General features: G+C 32.2%; 1 protein-coding gene across 1 annotated transcript in view; it reads left to right on the forward strand.

Moving 5' to 3' along the window:
• The first annotated feature begins 2942 nt into the window (after nucleotides 1-2942).
• mirr (iroquois-class homeodomain protein mirror) overlaps nucleotides 2943-22018 on the forward strand; it is a 47274-nt gene continuing 28198 nt past the window's right edge. The window contains exon 1 of the mRNA XM_013323950.1: nucleotides 2943-3226. Within this exon, the coding sequence (XP_013179404.1) occupies nucleotides 3185-3226 (42 nt within the window). The 5' untranslated portion in view covers nucleotides 2943-3184. The remainder of the gene's footprint in view (nucleotides 3227-22018) is intronic.

The following is a 22018-nucleotide window of genomic DNA, read 5'->3' on the forward strand; positions in this document are numbered from 1 at the left end:
ATCACTCAATTTGAAGAAATTGCACCGAAATAAAGATAAAGACATTCTCTATTATTCAAAATCTAAAACTATTTTTATAGTATGTATTAGTTTGTTATTGCTACGTAGTTGTGGGCCCAAAACACAGACTCCTTTAGTCAGTTGCATGCAATTGCTATTGATATAATAGAAATGAGCTCTTGTGGTCACAGTAATGGCGGTAGCGGAAGACGGAGCGGTGTAGCGAAGCGTACATCGGCCGCGGAGTTTGCGCGCCGAGTGACAGAGAGCCGCGCGCCGCTCAACCCAATTGGTCGCCCCTCTGAGCCCGCCCTGGCGGTGCTCGAGCGGGGCAGGGGGGGTTAACACGCAACTCACACAAGCACACCACACCTAAGATAATTTATTTTATGTTATACCGTTTGAATATTTTATATCTGTGTGAGTTTTTTGCGTTCAGTGTGAAATATTTGCGCGCGATAAGAAAGAAGAGGGGAACAGATCGATCCGGGTAGCGTTGCGCTTTATTCCCTCGTACACGTTCGGGTTTGTGTCGTTGTTGTTTAATTGTTGGATAGTAGCCGAAGACCGGAGCGCCTTTCTCTTGTCGTCAACAGAAAACTTCTAACTTCCACTCGTTCTGCTACCGTACTGTTTATTTTAAATGAAAACAAAAAAAATTAAGTAGAAAACAAAGTTATACTCACATTAAGAAATAATACCTTCTCAACAGGCGAAAACTTGAAACTCTACACATTTAACGCAATTCAAACCAAATACACAAATTCTGTAGACGAAATTACCTAAATAGATAGGTTCTCACTTACTTATAATATTGACTTTAATACAAATATTAGAAAATTTAATGATTTATCATTAAATATTCAATGAGTATTATTAATGTTATATAAAATTACTGGATACGGATAAACTCTTCTATCTTCCTGTATATGGATTACACGTACTTCATATATCGCCTTATAAGAAAATTAACATTTAAAATCAAGGTAACAATAAATATTAATTTTATGGTCATGATAAATTCAAATTTTAAGTAAAAATTGAACTTTATTCGACCATTAAAAATATGTTTATAGGTTATATTTTAAATGTAGCGGTCCCTTCATACAGATTTTTGTCTTTCGGTCTTTATATTAAATTCGGGACATCGGTGAATTTATTGAAAGTAATTAGAATATTTTTTAACTTGTTAATTTTGCTAATGGTATGCAAATAAAATAAAAAAATTAAAGACAGTCTTAACCACATTCAAAAGGAATAACAGCAACATTAATTTTAAATGATTTAATAAGAGTATCTTGGATTTAGAGTAATGATACCACAAATAACAATTCAAAAGTCAATCAAAAATAGGTATATGGAAATTAAATTGAATAGTCCTTCTATCATTAGGAATAAAACTTACAAAAAACTACTATAGAAAATATAGGGTTGTCATTATAAATATAATGAAGTTTCTTGACCAGTTTTGAATTTTTTTGGCATTTGAGAATTAAAATCTATAAATAGATTCAGCATCTTCGAAATCATCTTTTCGCCATTATAAATATTTTATCCATTATCAAATGCATTATATGTGTAGATTTATTTAGCATTTGTTTTGATTAAACATCCGCACAACTCAATAGTTTGGTAATTAAAGTTCAAAATTATTATGCTACGGATTTTGACTTCAAATTTCAAGCATAGGTTGGTGATCTAAAACAAAAACCAATTAAGGTGAACAGTGTGATCGATTCAAAGTATCAACATGATAAAATATGACTTGGTACAATCAGAGAGTTTAAATGAAGTTATAATTTTTTTAATAAATCAATGATATAACAAAATTACATTTTGAACAAAATTAAACCCTTAATTTCTTCCTGATTTTCCGTTTCAATACAGTTTCTTATTTCATATGTTGTGTTAAAGTCCTCATAATTTAAACGGTTAATGTTAGTTCACTCTTTTCTCGCCAAGTTGATAATTAAAGCATCTCTTAATTAATTAATTGAATGGATAAAATGTTTCTTACATTTTATCCATTGGCACGAACTCTTTTGCTTCCATTTATAGAAACTACTATTTAGATTGATCAGTGATTTTAAAATAGCACCTTAGTGAATTCTATTACACGACATAAAATATGTATTATGTTTAAAACAAGGAACACATTTAACGTAATAGCTACATCAATTACTTTTGTGCTAAATTCTTGAGATGTTTGAGAAATCTTTAATCAGTTATAGTTAATGAAATTGTACTTGTATTTTTTAAACTGATCCTTTAAACAAACATCTGTCGATCTACTAATCGCGCAAGACAACATGTGATTGTAACATGTTACAAAATACATTTTGCTACTACTTGGGCACAACAACTTGTACAACGGTTGGTTTTGCAACACAACGCCACCGAGCCTCAACAGTCTCGCGCATCTACACGACGCGAAGTTGCGACGGCAGAAATAAAAAACTAAAGATTACAAATGTCGTGGTTACCTTTAATGGCATGCAAAGCTATCATTAAGTCAACTACGGCAAACTCGCTCGTCGTGCGCCTCGTCCTCACTGTTAATTATCACAATATATATATACAGCGTATAAAGCGAAATAAAAGAGACCGCTCCATAGCGGCGGCAGCATAAAAAACACGAGAAAAGAAAGAGAAGCTTTTGAAAAAAAGAAAGGAGTGCATCTCCCCACCCGGAGGCTCCCCCACCACCGGGCGGCGGTGAGCGGGAGCGGGCGAGCGGGCGGGCGGCGGCCTCTCGCGGGCACCACCCACCGCAGCGCAAAAATCGAGAGCGTCGGCAGCGCGCGGGGTCAAACGGCGACGTGGAAACGTAAACGCACACAGAGAGAGACGAGGGCGAGAGGGACGGGCGAGGCGCGAGAGGGACGGCGGCGCCAATTACTATCACCTGGCGGGCCGCTACCGCATTACCCACTGGCGGCGCGCGCGCGACGACGCGCCCGCTGCTCTCCGCGGCCGCTCCGCTCCGCTCCAAGCTCCGCCAACACCCGGGCCCCGCGCCATCGATCCCGACGCGCCGTACTCCGCGCCGCACGTCGCACGCTGCACGCTACTCGCTACACGCTACTCGCCCGCGCGGACAACATGAAACTGTGAAGTGTCGTGCCGTGCGGACAGTGATCATTGACTCCAGTGAATATTACACACTTATTTAAAACTGTGAAAAATGACGTCCCAGTTCGCCTTCCGTGGATCGCCCCCCAATCAGGTAATGTCAGGAACCTTTTAATAATTGTTATTTTATTGTGTTTTATCATTATATTGTCATGTTTATTATACAGCCTTGCGATATCTTTGAATTTCTTTAAATATTTTACCATTAATTCAATGCGCTCGTGGTATGTTTATGTGGTTACGGATTTTAGTAAAGTTGTTCGAAAGTTACTCAAAGTTTAAACGGTTAACGTTTACTTCTCGACGAAGTTGTTTGGCTGAATTCAAAAGGAAACAATGTCGGTTATTTTACGGTTTAATATTCATAATACTGTAGGTATTTTACGTATGATTTCTTATTTTGATATGTTAATGTTTTAGTGTAATTTAACTAATTCAGACGATTAAATAAATGTAACTTAAAATAATGTTAGCCGATGCCGACGCTAGCTGATTTTTTACATTTTTCTTAAATTTACGGATTTTAGGATAAACTTATTTCGTAATATTGCAACAATTCAAATAGTTAATTCATTTCCTAATTTACGACAAATAAAAAAAACATTAAAATAAAAACATAATTTTCGCAGTTAATATTTTTAGAATTCAAATAAAACGTACATTAGTTTAATACTCATAAAGCTTCTTTACAAAATTCTAATACAAAACGCACTAACTTAAAATACGACACATTGGATATTTCTATTGAGAAATGTTTAAATTTGCGTTTTGATATAATAAATTAAAAATGTCTTTTAAAAAAATTAAAACAATCATTTTCTTACGCTGTAAGATCGTTTCCAAAAAGAAGCATATTTCTTCATTTAACCAAAATTCATCCGAGCTTTAACATGATCCATTGCATTTATGTTTCGGTAATTTGAGGAGTGTTCATATTAAGGCGTGGTGTAAACCAATACTGTATATTGCCATGTACTGATACTAATTTGATATGTACCATAAAATAAATCTTTAAGCAACGATATTATATTTGACTAAACTATAATGATAAACGCAAAAGAAATTTTGCGATGTAATTAATTTCGTTCGTTGAAAAACTAAATTATTTAAATACTTGTATGTAGTTTTTATTTAATTTAAGTTTTACAATAAAAGAATAGCTTATATTGTTGCTATTGAGGATATCTTCGAATTGGAATATGTAGTATATAATAGTCATATTGAAACAAAAATAATTTAAAGTAACCGAGATTTATAATGAAGAATGTACTACGCATAGTTGAAAAATTTTAATTTGTTGTAGTCCATTTTACGTACCAAAACACAACTGGCTAGAATTTTGTGAAAGCGTTGGTATATTGTTAATAAAAAAATATATTACGACTACTAAATGTCTATTATATCTCACGATCAAAAATTACAGCATGATTAATAGCAAATATCACTGTCTTCGGGATCGTCGAACGAGTCAGATAATTTTTGGAACGTACACTCGTACCTGTTGAATTGTTATTTCCACACATTACCGCTTGGCCGACACCCAAATAATATTCCCCGCTTTTAATATTCAAAATGTTTATTTATTTTTAAATGTCATTATAAATTAAACGTATTAATTTGTGTTTGTTCTATATTTATCTAAATATCATCTAAATTGTTTCTTCTACAGCCATTGTTTCCTTGATTTCAAATATGTAAAAAAAACGCGCCTGTTGATGTTACGTGATAGTTAATTCTATCTATTTTGTTACTTACAATCCATCCCACCGCTATCAGCGCCAAAATGGCGCAAATCGAATGGTCACAAAATACTATGTCTCCTAGCCAGTCCATTTATAGTGGTCAATCTCAAAATCTTCGTTAATTATATACGCTTTATATTATTCTCAGTGATAAAGTTAAAATTCGACATAGTAATGCTTGTCAAAATTCAACTTCATGCCAATTATTAATTTTTCTACTACAATCCTTAAGTTGGAATTTCGTAATTATGCTAGTAATGACGATATGAAGCAAACACGAACCAATTTGGTATATTATATGTTAATTAGTGGTAAGCAAGACAAATTTTATAAACATAAATTTACAATACATTTGACTTATTGACATTATTTATTTATTGCTTTTATTAATACTAAAGTAATTCATTTTTCATTACTTACGAATTACTTACGTTAAAGCAACATTCAGATATGTATACCAAATTGCCTTGTCCTGATATACATTACTATAAAAGTTTTTATACAATGAATAATGTCAAAATGGAATAAGTCAACGCATCAATTAAAGTCACTTAGTCGTAAATGAAGGAACAAAATATTATTCGAGACCATATCATTTTATTGCACCTATTAAAGTAACGAATACGAAAGCCTTACAATTACTGACGATTGCGACGAGAGTTGGCAATACCGCACTGTAATTAATAGCCTAGACATAATTATGTACTGAATAAACACGCGCTATTTGAAGTACGACACTGCAAAGTTTTAATATAAAGAGGCCGCGTTCTGAAGGCTAGGCATCCGCTATGTTAGCTCGATTTTATGCCTCGATCGAGCTGTTTTTTTTTTCGTCTACGTTTATTCAAGTTATTTGTCGTCAGTATATTCTGAGAAGACGCATGTAGCTCAACGACCAACTCTATTTGTATTCATTATTTAAGTATTGTCCTCCTAATTATCTCTTAAGTGCATAGTATTTCAATTATTAGATTCGCTGTCAACGATATTTGTTATCCGATAACGGCTTATTAAATTTCATGGGTGTTTAATATTGTTTGTGGGTTTTATCTGTCCATTGGGATCGCGCTATATTAAAATAGTGAATCCTAAGTAAGTAGAAGTTAATAAAGATAATATTATGGAACGATTCGGTCGGGGCCTCGTGCGTGACGTTCGAGCTCCACTTTTGCTATCTCGTTGATAAGATGCCACCATGTGGTGGGGGAGAGGGGAGAACTCCCTCCCCCCTTGGGAATTATCCTCATTATTTCTTATATCCAAGCTTTGTCCGCATCCAACTGCCTCTTTACTTTGTCTAGGATACGTGAGGACGTTCATTGTTTACTTTGTTTTGATCCACGTTGACTTTAAGTCTAATGCTTTTATTCTATAAATTACACAATCAATAAAGTTTGTTTACTATCTTTAAAAAATAATAAACCACTTTGAACGAATAACGTTCAAATCATTTTTAATTTGGTAAAATAGATTTTTTAACCTCAACAATATTTCGTTTTTCTTAAGACTCAATAATTAATTATTATACCAAAGCGACAGAAGCCAAAAAATGTCGTGGCAAATTTCGCTTGGAAAAAAAAATGTCACAATTTTTTTTTGTCATCTATGTAGTTTACTTCTGTATTTTATTTTGCTATAACGTGCCTGAAATTAATTCACTATTAATGGGTAACCATACTAACGGATAACTATTGAATAATTTTACGTATGAGCCAATACTAAAAGAATAGCTCCATATTTTTATAATAATTTCTCACTTATTTAGTAAACAATAATTATTTATCCTAATGATAAACAATGTATTAGGTTATTTTTAAACATCCTGTGTTTATATAAAACTTCGAACATTTTATTGTCGGCGTTTTTTCTGTGATCGATTATTTAATAAACATGATTTTGACGAAATAATTGTATTAAAAGTACCTTAATCTAAAATCGTTTACTTTTTTGGTTACTTTGACTTTGGAAGATTAAATTATATCTACCATAGTAGTCTAGATATATTAATAACTGATTAGTTTATGGCTCTACATACAGCGTGTTCAAAATTCATATCATACATTCGTAATTCTCAAAGCCTTTTTTTTAAAAGCACACGCTAGCTCGATGTACTCATATTCTTCTTCTATTATTTCTAATAGTGAAATTCTTTTTTTTAATTTCTAACCCTTTCTCAATACCAACTTTATTACAAAAACTAACATTATTAAACCTTTATTATATTAAATAAATACATTTAATGGTGTTGCACTCCGCAACAAGGATTAACCAACATAATAAAACAATTGAAGCGAGCATAAAGTTCAATCTTTAATACGTTCGCTTAATCGGAATTCCGACGGGGTTTTTTCTCCGACACCATTCAAGTCCCATTGCGTTCATGGTGTTTTTATTTAAATAGCAATTAAGTACAAGAATGGGCTGTAAACGTTTATGCCGCGTACGCTTTAAGAGTCTGCGTTCACTAAGCCCCTAGTGGCATCATTTTACTTGCCAAATAAACTGGTTCTCTGCCATTTTATTTCAAGTGGACCACGCTATAACAACTAAGAATTTAAACACATATTATTTCAGTCAGTTGACTAGCAACAATTATAACAACAAATATAATTCTTGCTCTTACGATGCTCCTATAATAATTCCAATGAATTTAATTTCATCGTCACTTTGTTAAGCGCAAGCGGTAATACTTTTTGGACAACGTAGGGTAGACACAATAACGCCTTTTATTATTTTGATAACAGCGCCATCTTTTGACTGTAGTTAAAATTCACTATTCACAATTTAAATTGTAACATAGTTCAAAAAAGAACCAATTTTTTTTTATATCCATGACAGGATCAATTATTATGCCAGATACCGAAGTATTACCTACACTATAACAGCAGCGAAAAAATATAAAATTTTTGTTAGCCATGTTAAATTAGATGAAAATATAAGTTCCGTACGTTTAGGCTTTATAAAAACTGGCCGTAGTAACTGTTAATTCTGTGCCAAGAGGTTTATAACTAAATTAAAAGCGGTATAATAAGGCATTTAAATAAGAAAATCACATCATTATTGCTCTCATTTCCACTATAATTACTCACAAATTAAGATTAAGTAAATGGCTTTTGTAATTGTAACTGTATTAAATTTTCAACGCCTTTTATTTTATAATTATATATACTTTTTTCAGTATTTAACAAATGAAGATAACTGTTCGCATATAAAATAATTTAACAACATCTTTATTCTAAGTAAAAAAAAAATCATTATATTTTATTTCATCCAATTACAAACTTGAAATTTGTAATTTTATTCACTATGAAGTAACATTCTATTGAAAGCACCAATAAGCTGTCTTTCTAACAAAAGGTTTCCATTACCAAACTTTTATAATTTACAACTTAGTAATACAATTACGCGAATTACAAAATATTTTTATATTTGCAAATCTTATCTCGTACAAATTCGATGAATGTGTTACTTCTTATCCTAGCTCATGATAACGAATCGTTCGACTTCTTGACCATGACATGATGTTTCTTGAATTGTTTGACAGCAGACAACAGTCTTATAAAGATGCAATTTAAGTAAAAATACTATTCTTTTGAATTGCATAATCCTAGAACTTTAGTGCTGTAGCAATATTACTGATTCATATTTCGTTTCTTACAACTCTTTACTATAGACTACAATATTGAGACAAGTTTCACTGCAATCGAAACACATACAAGTAATATGGAATACGTCTTCTTTGTATTTCAATGGTATTGCAAGAGGGACAAGTACAGTCAAAACTGTATAGGAACCGTGATTCTCGCTTTTAAAGGGTTCCCTCTTACCCGTTTATGGAGTTTTTCTCGCTTATGAAGGTTTTCTGCTGATCAAGGTTGTACTGTATCAGAATAAATATGAAAAATACGATAATCAAGACGTGCCTTCTTAATCAATTTATTCGTGTGCGTCAGTTACGTTCTCGTCAAAGTCGTTCCAGCCGATTCGGGGATTACCCGGAACAAATGCGGCCTTGCATCTGTATGTCCAGGAAAAACATTTAATAACAGTTTTTTCGTTATCAGCAACTAGAATTCTCCAATTTTATTAATATGTATAGATAAAAAAGTAAATTGAATAGTACAGTCCTTAGTTAACTTTTACAAAAACTTTATCGATTAAAATCGATTAAGTTAGAACATATTAATCATGTTGAGATTGAATCGTTAACGAGTATAGAGGTAACATTTTAATTTCGTTCGAGGTTTTGTGCAGCCGATTCTTAAGTATTTTCATTATGTTAAACGATGTGGAACAAAGGGCGACAAGGTTGCCTTATTCAGGTCGTATGGATATCGACGTCGTACCGACTGTTGTGTTCCAGATTAATATTTCGTGAATGGATCGAAACATCATCATTTACGCATTTCAATATCTATTTTTTTTAGAAATTGTCTATAAATCTTTGTTTATTTACTAAAATCTACATAGCGCTTTTTAAGATATTTTTTATTTAAATTTTATTTTTCAAACACATTTTGTGTTTATTATAATAATTTATAGAATGGTTAAGAAATTATAGAAAAAAAGAGTTTCTGAGAGCTATTTTACGTTCAAGTAATAAATATAATTATAAATTTGATGGTTATGGTTTCCATAAAGCATAAAGTATACACCGTCCTCCTTTACTTCTTTACGTAGAAAAAGCGCTTGAGCATTGTTCCAATATGGCTGACCTCATATTTTACCCCACTACTTAGTAAATGCTAAATAATCCAATAACTAAAGTAGGTATTCAATTTCTGTCAAGTATTCAAACTATAATCTCTGTAACTCAAAGGTTAAAAGAATTTGTACATTTATATTCTATTCGTTTAATATTTTTGGAAGAATTTGTTAAATGAACATGAAATCGAAGTTATGTTTAAAAAGTCAAACATAATAAAGTAAGGGAGAGACAAAGATTATTAGGTATTTATTAAAATTTCAATGTTCAAAATTAAGTTCATTAAGCAATAGCATATTTTCCGTGACTTGGTAGTTCGCTTTGTTACACTTTGTTATAAAAAACACAATTTAAGTTAAACCTAGAATACACATGCCTTCATATTTCAAATTCATAAGAAAACTATTTTATAAAAAGATTGTAATGAAAATCTTTGAGGTGGCTCTTGCGGTGCAAGTGGTCTCCAAGTAATTGACGAGTCAATGTTTGTGTCGGTACGTTAACTTCATTTCGAGCACACTGTACAAGAGGGCTCTAGTAAATTTGTTTACTCTGTCTCCAAAAGCAACGTTTGGTGCAAAATAGTATCAGTCCTCGGGGACGCGTTGAAAATGCAAATACATTTATGTAACTACACCTTAGGTGTTCTCTTGAAATACTGTTCAAAAACATATCGTTATCTTTTTCATTCTTTTTGAAAAAAGCGAGACCACAATACATTTACACTTGTATAGTTATTTCGGCGATGGAAATCCAAAGTAATAATACCTCATGAACAATATTGACCTTCCATTTTGCATTCGACCATCGCCTTGTGGACCTTTTTGTTCTTCTGTAATTTAACGTCCAATGCTTACTTTTTTATTCTTAAAATAAAACGGCCGTAATTAAGTAAACGTGCTTAAGGCTGCCTATTGTTCTCGATGATACGCTGACCGCGTGTGTTGAAGGAAAATAATATTTTAATACACATAACAGACCTGTTTTGATTTTCGGTTCTGAAACTATCGGAATATTCGAAACATTCGAGAATTCATTAATTAAATTCGATTTTTTGAATTTCGAATATGAATTTTTTGTAATTGAATTTTCGTCGCAATATTTTCGTACTAATCTTCTAAACATTTTTAGCGAATTCACTCCCTTCTTACGTAAAACTTTTCACACGCATTGTAAGCATCATATTATGATTACGTTAGCTTTGTATTTCAGTCTTGAATATTAGTGTCTAGATAATTTCCTGTTGGAAATAAGTTATCACAATATTTTCTAATTGGATATTGTCACGACTGACATTGAGTTGAATGCATTTCCTATTAAGGTTGTACCTGCAATAAATTGCTATAAACGATTCTTTGTTACACATACCTCACTTATAAGACCACCCATACTTTTTTATTAAACTTTATTCTTTTACATTATTGAGTTGCCAATTTAATAATCCTGGTATCTAGCCTTTGCCTATTCCTATACTAATTACTATATAAGTCTATTGGTATAATAAATTGTTAAGAATCATAATAATACTACAAAGGATGTTTAAATAGATGTTTGTTTTTCACTAATTATTTTATTATTATGCAAGTCCTTGCACATACATTACGTTATAGCAAATATATGTTAATTAACTTTTTACGAATTTTATAATTTTAATTATAAATTAATTAATAATGACAATAAAAATTATGATTAATTAATTTAAAATTATTACATTAATTAATAGTAATTAATTTAAAATTATTAAATTAATTAATTGTAAATTGTATGTAACATGACATGGTAAAATTTACCATGTAGTTCCTATTATCTATCTTCTAATATATGTGGCAAACAACTGCTTCATTGTACAATAATGTAATCATTAATATAATTTTATTACTTTGAAACTATTTCGTAAGCAAAGACATCAAATTATTATAAAATAATATCCGATAACATTAAAGCGTTCCATTAACCTTTATTAAATACTATCGATACTGACCATTAAAATACTTAGAAAGTTAAATTAAGATGGTGAATAAAATTAAAACGATATCTTAGTATGGACAAGTCATATCGCGTGTATCGAATCGTTTATCAACATCGAGAGGTGGTAGCGGCTTCGCGGCTCCCCCTCATCAGATAGTTGAGCCTGATTCTCAGAAAGTTCAATTAATTTCTCCGAAATGAAGGAAGTGTGTCCACGCTGTACGTAGGACCTTGTTATCTCGTTACAGTGGCATCGGATTGTGGTGGCCGTTCCAATACAACCGGATTTGTGCGAGCGTGCGCCCAGCACCGAGAGAGACAAAATACACATGAACACGTACCTGATGTTACACTGCAATTTGTACCCTCTAAATATACACAGAGAGTTTAATTTACTTTGTAACATTTCACGCCTACCGATTTAAAAAATATATCTCACAATTAAACTCGTATCGAACACAATTATTCATATTGCCGTATTGCATTTTAACAACGAAGAGCCTTTAACCTCGATGAACAGTGACACTCATGAATTAAATTCTTCGTCTGCCAGACTAAAGTGAAAATACGACATGCCAAAAAAGAAGTCGTAACATTATCAACGCCGAGGCCATAAGAAAGGGCGTTGCGGCCACAGATCTTTCGTTAATATTCCTAATCAGGTGACAGTAGTCCCGAGAGATGTTATTATGTGAACTGGAAATACACATGTATGACAATTAGTGGATAACTCTCGCCCACGGTCTGAGGCGATGTATGAAGTGTTAACATGCTATTAGTTGACGCCACGTCGTCACCAAGTTGTCAGCGGAACTGTTTCCTTGCACAAAAGTAAAATGTCTGCTTTATTACATTACAAATTCCTTCTCCGAGTTCTCTACATATTTTAAAAAAGTTAAAAAAGGAGATTCACAATTTGTCTGTATCTTTAAGAGGCAATTAAATATTATTTAACGTAGTACCAATCTTTATAACTTGATTTTTAAAAACATAGGATGTCTCCTTTAATACGACTAATATTTTGAATTTACTTTACTTCTCCTATATTGTTGCTTTAAATTTCATTAAAAAGATATCATGGCTTACTTGTGTCTCTGTCATATTAATAAATAGAACTAAATGTGAAAATTGATGTGAATTTACCGTATTGAAATGGAGTTATTTTGGTATTTCACTCGACGATTAGTGATTAACGACAGGGAGCGAGCAATAAAGGTTCGATCGGGAACCGCACGGGATGTTTTGAATCGCCACTGCTTTAATAGCGTCTGCACTAAACGACAAATCAAATTCCTATAGCGCATTTAAAGTTCTTCCCTGACATTTTGAATTATTTTATATTGTTAACATATTAAAAATGTAAATTTCAATTGATGTAATGTTAGTACAAAACAACATGTCTTTTAAAATAATGCTTGTGTAAACCCACTGAGTCAAGATAATCTTACTAATATAAATCCGAATGTTTGTATGGATGGATGTTCGTTTGAATGTATCTCCGGAACGGCACAATGGATTTTGATAAAATTTTGCACACATGTTGAACACAGTCTGGATGAACACAAAGGCTACTTAATAAGCTTTTTAAGAATATTTTTGTCTTCTCTTTAATGACGATTCGGTATCGAAATACAGTTAAACCCTGAAGCACTTTTAAATTATTTATATTAAAATAAAAATACTCATCGTCCCCCAAAAAATAATAAAACAAACTTATTTAACAACAAAACAACGAAAATGTATGCCTAACGCATTTCAATTCCTAGAAAAGACGCTGATTTTCAGCAGGCTTATGGATTCATATAGATTGGTAGGTTACATTGTCTAGTATATGTTAAAATTTCATTATCTTACCAACTGTTATAATCTCCGAGAGATCATAAAGATTTACTATTCATAATTATCATATTCGGCGTCTTAAGTTACCTCATGGGTATCAGCTTTCAAGAGTGCATTAATGTCAACGTAATTTTGTTGTTAGTGGATGTAGGAATGTTTGCGGCCACGTCACAGGGGTATTAAGCGGTATAATAGCCCAGTTATTATTAGGCCGCTGCCCAAAGCACTAGCACATGTTTAATACGTTGAGGGAGCTCCATAAATTGTGGCGAACACTCTGAAACAACTTCATTAGCGATATGCATGCGCCCGGCTCTAGCATTAGCTTACCGTGATTGAACGTTTATTTTCGGAATTATCAAGAAACTATTTAGAAATTTATCGTGTCTTTTATATCATATATTTTAAGAATAAACTGTATGTGACACTAGTTTTTAGTAATTAAAAATTATATTTATAACTTTAAGATGTTAGCGAATTATTCCGTTCAAATTGAAATCTAAAAAAACGGCCATTTAAATGTTTAGTCCAGCGAAGAATAAAATAAAAATAATACTGAAATTTTAATTACACATTAAATTTTAATAGTACTAACGATAGCTCATGACAAGTCCTTTTTCCAGGATTTTTACGAAGCAGTGTGTCTCAATTACATAGAAACGTTACGAAGCCCTTCAGGTCCAATACAATAATGCGTTTAGAATGATGCGAATACCGGGTAAGAGCGGGCCTTGAATAAATCCGCGGAGACCTTTATGCAATGATGTGGAAAAAGATTCCTTCGCTTGAAAATAATTTGCCAGTGATATAGCTACCGGGCGTTACAATATGATACTGGCAATTATTTGGATATATCTTTTCTTTATAATTTGTTTAAAATAATAAAATATTTATTTACATCCTTATTTCTATGTATACATAAACTCTTAAGCCTATGATATAAAATAAAATTAAAAAACCGAATAATTAACTAAAATATGTTAATAAAAGGAGTCCCTTTAGGCAAGGTCCCGAAGATAAGAATTGTTTAAGAATTTCGATTAAGTGACCAAATTAAAAAGGTAGACAAAAGCGCACTCACTATTATGGAATCTTATTTACATATACCTTGTAAATATAACAATTTGAAATTTTTTTTCAGTGTTATAAAAAATTCTAGAACTATAATTTGGATCGATAGTTCATAAAGTTTGTTTTTATTAACTTTACCGAGACCGAAAGGTAAACTCTATTTTTTTTTAAATCCAGCAACACACAAACTGTAACTTGCTAATTAATGCAGTTTTTGCAACAAAGTCACATCGAACATAGGTTCATTAATTCCCTATGAACTTTGCACAACTTTTAAAATACCATGTGCTTCGTTTAAAGTTAAGGTATTTTTTGCGAACATGATTCCAGTTTTATGTTTTCGTGCCTGGTTAAAAGTTAAATGAAATATATATATAAGTATTAAAATGTTTACCACAATTATTTATATAATCTATACATATATGCAGAATATAAGAAAGTCGTATTAGTTATGGCTGAAAATTGGCGAGGAGGTAGCTCATAGTCAGGAGACGGACATAGGATACGATTTATTCATTTTTTTCGAATTTATGCCTTGAAGAGTGATTTTTATTTTAGTTACTAATATTATAAATGCGAACGTTTCGATGGATGTGATGTGGATATATGGATGGATGTTTGAAGATATTTCTAGAATGGCTGAACGGATATCGATTAAATTTGGCATACGTATAGAACATAGTCTGAAAGAACACATAGGCTACACTAATTATATTTTTTATATATCCACGCGGACGGAGTCGCGGGCGACAGCTACTTGTTAATATTATTGGTTATTAAATAACTACTAAATTAGCAATAAAATATCCAATCTTTTGGTTCAAAATATAGAAACATATTCTACAAAACACAATATTGTCGTAAAGTTAAATTGATTTGTCGAAACAGGACATAAGAAAAAGGATAAAAATAATTTCGGCTACATTTCTTGGTTCACTGAAGTGTGTCGACGGTCGTTTCGAAAAGTTGCAATTTTATGAATGAGCTGTTTGAATGGAACACAATAATAACACGGTCTCGGTCGAGGGCCGAGTCGGAAACTGTACGTGTCCGAATTGCCATTTAAAAATTCATAATAGCTATTCGGGCCAGCGTTAAGATTTCAAATCGCCATAAAACACGTCATAATATACGTCTACAGCACGTATATTCCTCGATAAAGTAATAGTTTAATAAAAAAACAAACATACATTGGATTTCAATGTTCTTTGGGAGACCCAATTTTCCCCAATTCACTCCTTACCATCTCTTGTTACTTGTAAGTTCATTCCTGATAATCGAAGTAACACAAAAATTTTATCTTCGTAGTTACGATTTAATGGAATATGATTCAATATAATAATAAATAATTATATTGTCAATATTTGTCACGAAATTTACTTTCGTCATCGTTTGCTGTTAATATTTATGAATAAGTTCATCAGTGTAGTCGATTGGAACGATTAAAGGAGAAGATTATATAGTTTTCTTCATATATTCAACGTCTCTAGAAAATTATACATTTTTTTTCTTAATAATAACCAACCCTTACTAAAAACTGACATTGTAATCGACCAATGAAAAAAACATATTTCTCTAAAGTATTTTAAAAAGAAAATTCTTAACACTATTACAGTAATAGATTCTTCCATGGTAACTTTTAAATTTTTTACCACGAGTTGATAAAGAGCTGACCAATATTCCTCCAAATAAGTCCCCGTAAAAAGTATAAGGTGAGCGTACTTTTGACTTTGACTATCCTATTATGACCTAATACGTACTTCTTTGAAATAACTTTATCAAGCGTTTACTTTTTGAACTGAACTTTTATAATCCGATTTTAGATCTAAAAATAAGGCAGAATTTTACGCAACACTCTGTATTAAGTGGTTAACCAATAACGGTGTACTGGAGCTTTTATATCCCAAGCATCACATATCGTAATCGTGCCTGTTAAGTATGCGATTTTCAATTTTATGTCAAGGTACTTAGGTTGTTAATTGAGCGTACCCAACATTATCAATAGCATTAGTATATCAAGTCTTGGTGAAATAATATCAGTGAGCTAATGGCCTAAAACCATATTCGATCCAAAAATTATTTTAATTACTTTTTATGAAATTAATTACAATAATTAATAATTATTCGTCGCCATTTAATTAAGAATTAAATCGGTTAAATACGAATTAAATTTATAACACTACCTATAAGCAAAAACCTTTATTTAGGCAGCTAACTAGTGCTGTGAAGACCGAACAATTCTATAATTAAAATTACAATCTTTGCTTAGAAAAAAGATTCAACACTCGTCTTGCCCACTTGCTTGATCAAGATCGGATAAGACTCTATTATAAATTGGCAACACAGTTCATGATTTTTTTCCCCCGCCACAGACCGTATCCGAAACGTATTACAAAAAGACGATGAAGTACGTTTAACGCGTTTGCAGTCATAAATTTTAATTAGTCTCTTATGCTATTTATACAAAAAAAAACATTATTAGCGCAATTATTACACAAGGATTGCCGCGTATACAATCCTATCAAGTCTATCGTGTTTCCCAAATAACACCTGCTTACATAACAAATAAGCAAAACTGCAAAAGACCTTCGACCTTGAAAACCATAAAACAACGTGTATGTTAACTTTATTAGAATCAATTAGTAATTCTATTGTGAATTAGCTATTTAACAGCTATATTTTAAAAATAATTACCGAGCACTAAAAACTTTTTTTAATACTCCTCCACCCTAGTTGAATTCTTTAAAAAAAAACGTTGTTTATGATATTATTAACGTGAATACATTAGCATTATACACCATTATTACGTATTTATCTTTACATTATTCGACGGGATATTAGAATAAACCGGTCCCCCACCAATATTTATTCTTCCCTAATTCCGCCTTAATTAGGGAAGGTGTGAATTTCTTTAAGGCTTTGTGCATTTCAAGGGTGGGCCGAGGCGGTGTCTTATCTCTACGGATATCTCGGGCAGGATGCGGCCGGAATAGACACAAAACATCGACCCGATCCACCATGTAATCGTCCAATTAAAGTCACAATTTTATGTAAATAAGTTTATGAAAGGATACTCATTCAAATATAAAGCTTCGTGGAAAGGTGTTTGCCCATCACGCACTGTAACGGTCGAAGGTCGTTGACTTCATGAGTAGGAATATAAACACCCAAAGATATTTTTAATGATATTCGGTATGAATCATATTATTCTATTATTTTATAACATTAACAATTTCTTAGATATTTTTTTTATATCTAAAAAAAGCAAAGGATAGAACTCCTCTTAATCAATACTCTAAGCGAGTTTGATTTCCATTCAAATATTGTAATTATTTTATAAAATCTGTGTAAATACTTAAAAAATAAAGACTTATTTTATAGTCTGTCTATTGGAATAGAACTTTTTAATTTATTAAGACCAATGCATGTATTGTTAAGACGCCAATATCTTCTATCTTTAAATGAGCAATTCTTGTATATATATAATTGGAATCTCGGAATCGACTTCAACGATTTTCATAAAATTTAGTATATAGGGGGTTTCGGGGGCGATAAATCGATCTAGCTAGGAATCATTTTTAGAAAATGTCATTTTATTCGTGTTTTATCGATAATCAACTTAAACATAAAATTAAATTTTTCTATCGGTAAGATCGAAGAATATTATTCATATTTCATCATTTTATTAGTACTTAAATATAATTTCCAAAAAACACAAGTTAAAAAAAACACCGGTCATCCAGATTTCATTGTATTATGAAAACTGATCGATAAATTAATTACTTTGTTTTGCCTTTGCAAATGAACTGATCGAATATTATGTCAGGGATAACATTAAAAGAGTCTGCAATTAATTTTCACTTTTAACATTAATAAATAATTTAATACATATTACACTTTATATGTTAAAGGCTTTAAAGTGTTTTTAGGCATGAAGTGTGCGAGCTTAATTAATACGTGATGGTCGATGGTTTACCAATACAGCTTAGCACTTAAGTACCCCAAGATAAATTAATCGTGTTAATTATGCCTCGCTTACCCAATTGTCTGTCTATTACGATACAATCTACTATAACGTGCTAATTTCTATATATATGGATGTTTAAACTAAATGTGGAATAGGCAACACCTCGGCATATTCGGAGGCAGCACCAACTTTTTTAAAGTCCATCCGAGCTCTTCTTCAGGGTGTTTGGGGCTGATATATTTTTTGCGCAGTCTGTTTCTCAATGATTTGATGTCAATAAGCCGTTTCATATTTAACATGATGAAATTAGGATTGTATTTAACTGTAATGCATAGGTAATTTTTTTTAATTACAATGAGACATAATCACCGTTGACATTATACACATAAAGTAAAACGTTGTATTTGTACCTTTAGTTGAAATACTTAAGATACAAAAATAAGTTAAAGATTTCGAAGATAAAATTTATCTTAAAGTGTCCATTCACATCGAGATGCGGTCTCTTGATACGTGACACTTTTTTTTTCTCTCAATTTCTTTAAACGTTTTCTCATTTCAAGATACCACCTAAACAATGGCGCTGAACTATTAGATGTCACTTTGGGATAGAACGTAATTTAAGACAATGATATAAAATTATCGAAACCCGATTCTTTTAAAAAGAAATTGAAAATATATAGATAAATGCTTCAACATTAATTTATCAACTAAGTATAAATACAATATTGTCATCATCCTTTCACTCTGTACTACTGTACTCCTTCAATCTCTATCAGCTGTCATATCACAAAATTAATCCATACTTTCTTTGGTCCTACGTACCCAATATATTAATAAAAATATCATTCTCTAGTGATTTTTTTAATGTTTTATTTTGTTCCCATTTTAAATATCTAACTTATTTTTTATACTTTAACCATATAGCTCTATCGTCCAACAAAATTGTAGAACATAAAAAAAGGTAAATGAAAACCAATGTTATAACCAATGAACTGCATTAATCGATTGAGTAACTTACTAAAGTAAGAACACTTCCACAAAAAGTAACTAAATTAAAATACATTTATCTTAATAACAACGGTGATATACAAAATGGATCCGAACATATAGGTAGTTTTTATAACAAATAGTCGAATTAATAAATCAAGAGCGGCAAATCAATCACCGCCTATCGGAACAATCTAGAACAAGGAAAGAACCGCGGCACGACAGCAACTGTTAAACAAATTATTTTATTATTGATTTTAATCATTGCAATTAAGTCGGTGTTAAACCGAAGGAAAAATGTACATGATCGAAATGATTCGCATTACTTTTCACTCGCGGAATGGAATGTACGAGGGCAGCTCGCCGTGACGCCTTCGTCTTATCAACGCATCTGTTATATTGTAATGCTTTTTCTTTAGCCGACTGCGTGAAAGGGATTAGACGGGAACAACGGCACTCCAACTATTCAGGGAGCATGTACGCTTCGAATCCGACCAGAGCTTAGGCAGCATTCTAGTAAGCAATTACTGCATCTGCTGACAGTCCATCTAACTTGTTCTTGATACAATACAAGATCGGATTGATTTGATCCTAAGCAATTTGTCCTCCGTCGATAACGTGCTAATCTTAGAACTTTCTTAGAATTGCTAAATATTGTTCGCGAATTAAATTCGGTATATTTCGTCTAATTCGCATAGGCTCGGACATTCCGATTCGCGAAGTCGCATTCGCTTATCGCTCGGTCTTATCCACGTTAGTAAGAAATGCAGAATTATTTCGGTAATAGGGGTAGCCTTATCGTAAATTTAATACTTTAATGATGTCTGCTAAAGAGCCGCCTTTGATAAAAAAGCTCGACGTTACCTGGCCGCGGCCGGCTTCACCCACGGTTACGAACTGGCTAACATGTCAACGATATTTTTTGCCCGGCTGATGTCTTTAACGAAATTCATGTCATTGGGTCCGATTTCTCTAAGATTAACTTTTTTACATTATTTAACAAATAGATCGGGTCCTTATACGCTCGAATATTCAGTTACATGGTTTAACACTTAAAAGGGCTTAACGACGCTAACACATCCTGCGGGTTACGATAAAAAAAGACGACAAAAAGAGAATACTTCTCGTGTTTGTTTTTTAAAAGATGTCTGCGCGAGATAAGGTGCAGCGGCACTTTAATCCTGGGCCGTCCGATATTTGAAAAGGATATGACGACGAGTTTTTTCCGTGCGTTTTATCTAATAAGCACATATATGTAAGTGCGTAAGCAATAGTTGCGCTGAGCGTTTTGTTCCCCAACTCGTCGTGTTGATAAATGTGTAAGAGACGCACGCACCCACTAACAGAGTGTCGGCCTTATCGGAAACGGTTTGCTACAAATGTAACGTATGTACTAACTTTGATAAACCCGTGCATCTAATAATCTATTCTACTTTTAGGTATTTATTGAGATATCATTCATTTATCGCATCTCGTAAACACACCCGTTTTATTGTTGCAGTAGGTTAGTTAGGTGATCAAAGTACGTACATTTGTGTCATCTTCGCATCATAAGATTCTAGTTGTTTGTGTTTATTTCCGCGTTATCATTTGTGATAGGTCCAATGTTTTCGTTGTGCTTTGTAGATGAAGGAGACACTTTAACGTCGGTAAATTCAAAGCAATATCATTTCGATATAAAGATGATAATTTCAAATAGATATAAGTACTTTATATTAAGTTATTCCATATAAGTACGTGCTTCAATTGTCTTAGATTCATCGAATACTCTTACTCTTTAATAAGTCCTTTTTTGTAGGTCATTGTAATACCCTACAAAATACAAACACTTAATTGCGACTTGACAAATTTAAAACTATACATCTCACCAGAAAAAAACTACGAAATAAAAAACTAAATACAAATCGATATAGTCAACATCGAACTACTAACGCCACCTATGGAGTAAAAAAAATACTAAACTATATTAGCATGTAATAGGGATCTATACGTTCTTACTTAATAATACTACAAAAACAAACGGTAAAACAAAAGTAACTAAGAACAATATTAATTAAATAGCTGAATTATAAAGTATATAACAAAGTGAGAGGTTCATAGCTGGCCGGGCACAAAGTCGGAAGTAGTGCGGAGTCCGCAAACTTTAGTGCCTACTTAATGATAACACGATGCTCATAGTTTCACTGACTAGTTTAAATTCATTTTGCGCACTGTTAACGTCTATATTATGCACTGACTGTCACTTGTTATAAACGTCTGTATTGCTCAGAACATGAAACACCAATTTACATTAAACACAGAAACTATTTCCCAGCGGGTATTAAATACGTAATGAAACTAAAGCATCTCAGACTTCCATTAAATCTTGTAGCTTTGGTTTATTTAAGAATTATTTAAAAGATATTAGGAATTTCAAATATTGTTTAGATATTTAACTATCTGATTATAAATCTGGATACAATTTTGTATACATATAAATGAAATTAAGGAAACAAAAGATTAGAAATAATATGATGTCATGAAGTATTTACGTTAGAACTGTAATCAATTACTTAATTATTGTTTTAAATGTTATAAAATGATCCATACTACTACAACATTGCCCTC

This window comes from Papilio xuthus, unplaced genomic scaffold (assembly GCF_000836235.2).
Source record: "Papilio xuthus unplaced genomic scaffold, Pxut_1.1 DF825017.1, whole genome shotgun sequence".
Classification (NCBI taxonomy): Eukaryota; Metazoa; Arthropoda; class Insecta; order Lepidoptera; family Papilionidae; genus Papilio; species Papilio xuthus.